The sequence below is a fragment of the Misgurnus anguillicaudatus genome, chromosome 16 (assembly GCF_027580225.2).
Source record: "Misgurnus anguillicaudatus chromosome 16, ASM2758022v2, whole genome shotgun sequence".
NCBI lineage: Eukaryota > Metazoa > Chordata > Actinopteri > Cypriniformes > Cobitidae > Misgurnus > Misgurnus anguillicaudatus.
In genome coordinates, this window is record NC_073352.2 from 4,627,234 (window position 1) to 4,631,623 (window position 4,390).

At 53.1% G+C, this 4,390-nt stretch overlaps 1 protein-coding gene across 1 annotated transcript; it reads right to left on the reverse strand.

The window, feature by feature from the left end:
* Positions 1-516: 516 nt before the first annotated feature.
* Positions 517-3,931, reverse strand: LOC141350014 (uncharacterized). Its single transcript, XM_073854035.1, has 2 exons — positions 2,534-3,931; positions 517-2,303 (listed from the first exon to the last, which is right to left on the reverse strand). Exons 1-2 carry the CDS (start codon positions 3,834-3,836, stop codon positions 1,243-1,245), a joined length of 2,364 nt encoding a protein of 787 aa, XP_073710136.1. The 5' UTR covers positions 3,837-3,931; the 3' UTR covers positions 517-1,242.
* Positions 3,932-4,390: the final 459 nt, after the last annotated feature.

A 4,390-nucleotide genomic window follows, 5' to 3' on the forward strand; every position in this document is an offset into this window, starting at 1 on the left:
CGATGTGTTGCATCTCAGTCTGGCCATTGCTCATGAGTTCGAGCACGCGCTTGTAAATTTATTGGTTGCAATCTGAAACGTCACCGCTAGAGGCCGCTGAAAACTACATACAGCCCCTTTAACAGAGACCATGGTTGATAAGAAAGCAGCTGATTCACTTAAAATGGTACCTTTATTAAATAATACAGTTTGTCGTTGTATCAATGACATGTCACTTAATATTGTTGGTCAAGTGGTAAATGAACTAAAACAGGCAGGTCAGTTCGCATTACAATTGGTTGCTTGTGGTTGCTTTCGTACTATAAGAGACTGACATAAATGAGCATATTTTGTTTTGCAAAAATCTTGTGAGCAGAACGTCTCGGTTACGGATGTAACCCTCGTTCCCTGAAGGAGGGAACGGAGACGTCACGTCGTGACCGACGAATTGGGAGCTCGCTTAGAGAGACCAATCTGCTTCGAATACTACTAAAACGCCAATGAACTTGGCATTGAGATATTTGCATAATGCTGGCGCCGCCCCGCCAGGTGCGTATATAAGGCGCACGTGCAAATAGGGAAATCAGCTTCTGTTCGCTGAGAAAGCCGGAAGGTGACCGGCCTAAACAGCAGGTGGCAGCACCTGTGGCGACGGGACGTGACGTCTCCGTTCCCTCCTTCAGGGAACGAGGGTTACATCCGTAACCGAGACGTTCCCTTTCAGTCGGTCACTACGACGTCACGTCGTGACCGACGAATTGGGAAACCCTACTAAAACGCCACTAGGGGCTGACCTCTTCCAGTGTCTGCATAAAGCCCTCCGGTTCCATTTAAGGATAGGAGAATTAGGTTTTAAGGCAGAAGGCCGGGCACTAGATGTTCCTTTAACCCCACAGTAGTGCCAGCGACTGGGAAGCGCCCTATCTGAGCGGTATAGGGACGCTGCGGAAGCCACCGCCCCGTTAAGGGCTAATGGTGGGCGAAAGTCAACCGTAGTTGAGGTAAATGACAGCCGTGGCTGTGTAAGCAAAGCAGTGCTCTGCTAAGGGAAACGTGGGCTGGTAGGATTAACCCCACGGAATAATACTCACAAAGGAACCCGTTGGGACACAATGTGGGGCCCTGGCCAAACACGTAGGTTCGTAAGAATACAGCTAGTGAAAGGCTGACAGCCAATGCTCCGCAACAAAGGCTGTCAAGGCAGTGGAGAGAGCAAATCAAACCATTACGCATTTTTGCTCTGTTAGCCTTCCATACTGAAACTCAATTTGGAGCCTCAGTCGGAGGCTGCAAGCCGACTTGCGAGTCTGCTCTCCGTGTCCTCCCTGGTGAGGACAGAACACGAGAGGATACAGGCTCGATACGAACATTGTAGAATCTAATGAACGTATTAGGTGTCGCCCAACCAGCAGCTCTACAGATGTCTGTTAGCGAGGAACCACGAGCTAATGCCCAAGATGAGGCAACACTCCGAGTGGAGTGCGCTCTCAAATTAAAGGGGCAAGGAATGCCCTGCAAATTGTAAGCTAGGGCGATAGTATCAACTATCCAATGAGACATCCTCTGCTTAGTGACAGCTTTCCCTTTCTGCTGGCCACCATAACAAACAAAGAGCTGGTCTGAGGTCCTGAAGCTTTGTGTGCGGTCCACGTAGAATCGCAGTGCGCGTACGGGGCACAACAAAGCCTCGGTTGGGTTTGCCTGCTCCAAAGGCAATGCTTGCAAGCTCACCACTTGATCTCTAAAGGGAGTAGTGGGAACTTTGGGCACGTAGCCTGGTCTGGGTCTCAAAGTCACGCTCGAGACAGAAGGACCAAACTGAAGGCACGAATCGTCAACAGAGAATGCATGTAAATCCCCTATTCTCTTCACCGAGGCCAATGCTAGTAGGGTCAGAGCCTTCATTGATAAAAGCTTCAGACTCGCAGACTGCAAAGGCTCGAACGGAGGACTCTGCAGCGCTTTCAGCACCATGGACAAGTCCCAGGGAGGAATAGAAGGGGGGCGCGAGGGGTTTAGCCTGCGAGTGCCTCTCAGGAATCTAATAACCAAATCATGCTGGCCCACTGATCTGCCGTTAATAAGTGAGTGATGCGCAGATATAGCGGCGATATCAACTTTAATAGTGGACGGTGACAGCCTACCATCTAATCTATGTTGAAGATATAAAAGCACAATGTTAATAGGGCATTCTCTGGGGTCCTCGCGTTGCGAAGAGCACCAGGTGACGAAAAGGTTCCATTTTAACGCGTAAGCCCGTCTCGTAGACGGAGCTCGTGCCGCGTCAATAGTGTTAGATACCGCCTGGGGCAAATCACTTAAACCTTGCGCGCGCTCAACGACCAAACGTGGAGATTCCACAGGTCGGGGCGCGGGTGCCATAATGTGCCCCCTCCTTGAGAAAGAAGGTCCTTCCTCAGGGGAATCCGCCAGGGAGGGGCTGTCGCGAGGAGCATTAGTTCCGGAAACCAATTCCTGGTCGTCCAATATGGGGCGATCATTAAAAGGCTCTCCTCGTCCTGCCTGACTTTGCACAGTGACTGTGCTATTAAACTCACTGGGGGGAACGCATATTTGCGCATGCCCCGCGGCCAGCTGTGTGCCAACGCATCCACGCCGAGGCTGCCCTCGGTTAGTGAATAAAACAGGCGACAATGGGTATTGTCCGGTGACGCAAATAGGTCTATCTGCGCCCGACCAAATTTCCTCCAAATCAGCTGGACCGTCTGGGGGTGGAGTCGCCATTCGCCGGGGCGCGCTGCTCGGTAAAGCGCGTCTGCCGCTGTATTGAGCGAGCCCGGGATGTAAATGGCACGAAGGGACCTCAGATGCTTCTGACTCCAAAGGAGGAGATGACGAGCGAGATGCGACAGGTGACGAGAGCGCAAACCGCCTTGACGGTTGATATACGCTACGGTCGCAGTGTTGTCTGAGCGCACTAGTACATCCTTCCCTCGCAGCTCCGTAGCGAAGCGTACGAGTCCCAGATATACTGCCCATAACTCGCGGCAATTGATATGCCAATGCAACTGGGGTGCTGTCCACACCCCCGAAGCCGTGAGCTCGTCGTACGTGGCTCCCCAGCCCGTGTCGGAGGCATCTGTGTGGACAACAGCATGCCGGGAGACCTGTCTCATGGACACGCCGGCCCTGAGAAACGCGGGGTCTGACCACGGGGGGAATGTTATGCGACACGCAGGTGTAATGGTTACACGATGGATGCCAGCGCGCCACGCTCTCCTCGGGACTCGATCGTGAAGCCAACGCTGAAGCGGTCTCATATGGAGCAGCCCGAGCGGTGTCACGGCCGCTGCTGCTGCCATACGCCCCAGGAGTCTCTGAAATTGTTTCAGAGGGACCGCATTCTTCCCTCGGAATGAACCGAGGCAAGTCAGAATTGATTGGACGCGCTCTTCTGTTAAACGCGCCGATAAATCGATCGAGTCCAGTTCCATACCGAGAAAAGAGATCCTCTGCGTAGGGCAGAGTTTGCTCTTTTCCCAGTTGACCCGAAGACCCAAACGGGCGAGATGTTGAAGTGTTAGATCTCTGTGTTCGCACAGCGTCCGCAGAGAATGCGCTATTATAAGCCAATCGTCGAGGTAAGCCAGAATGCGAACACCGCTCTCTCTGAGGGGCTTTAGCGCCGCCTCTACTACTTTCGTGAACACACGGGGAGAGAGAGACAGCCCGAACGGTAAAACTTTGTACTGATATGCCCGTCCCTCGAACGCAAACCGGAGAAACGGTCTGTGACGAGGGAGAATGGACACATGAAAGTACGCGTCTTTCAGGTCTATCGCTGCAAACCAATCTTGGGGGCGTATTGCACTGAAAATTTGTTTCGGTGTAATCATCCTGAAAGACCTCTTCTGAAGAGATTTGTTCAGGACCCGCAAATCCAAAATCGGTCGTAACCCGCCGCCTTTCTTGGGTACTATGAAATACGGGCTGTAAAAACCCGATCTCATCTCGGTAAGAGGGATCGGCTCGATCGCGTCCTTCGCCAGCAGGACTTCGACCTCTGCACGCAGTACATGTGCAACGGACGCTTTCACCGTGGTGAAACGTATGCCCGCAAATTTGGGAGTGTGCCGATTGAATTGAATTTCGTAACCGAGGCGGATCGTGCGTAAAACCCAACGAGACGGACTGGGAAGCTGAAGCCAAGCCCCCAGGGACCGTACGAGAGGAATTAACGGCACTACCGGTGTACCCGCGGCGGGGCAGCGAGGCGGGACAGGCGGGACAGCATAAGCATCTACAGTATGTGTGTGTGTGACACTGACCTGAGCCCGCTGAGGGAAACGGTCGTCCGGTCTCCTCAGCTGAGGACGCAGACTCCGAAGGGGTTGCTGGTGGTCCGGTCTCCGTAGCGGAGAGCTCGAACTCCTCAGAACACCCACTGGCG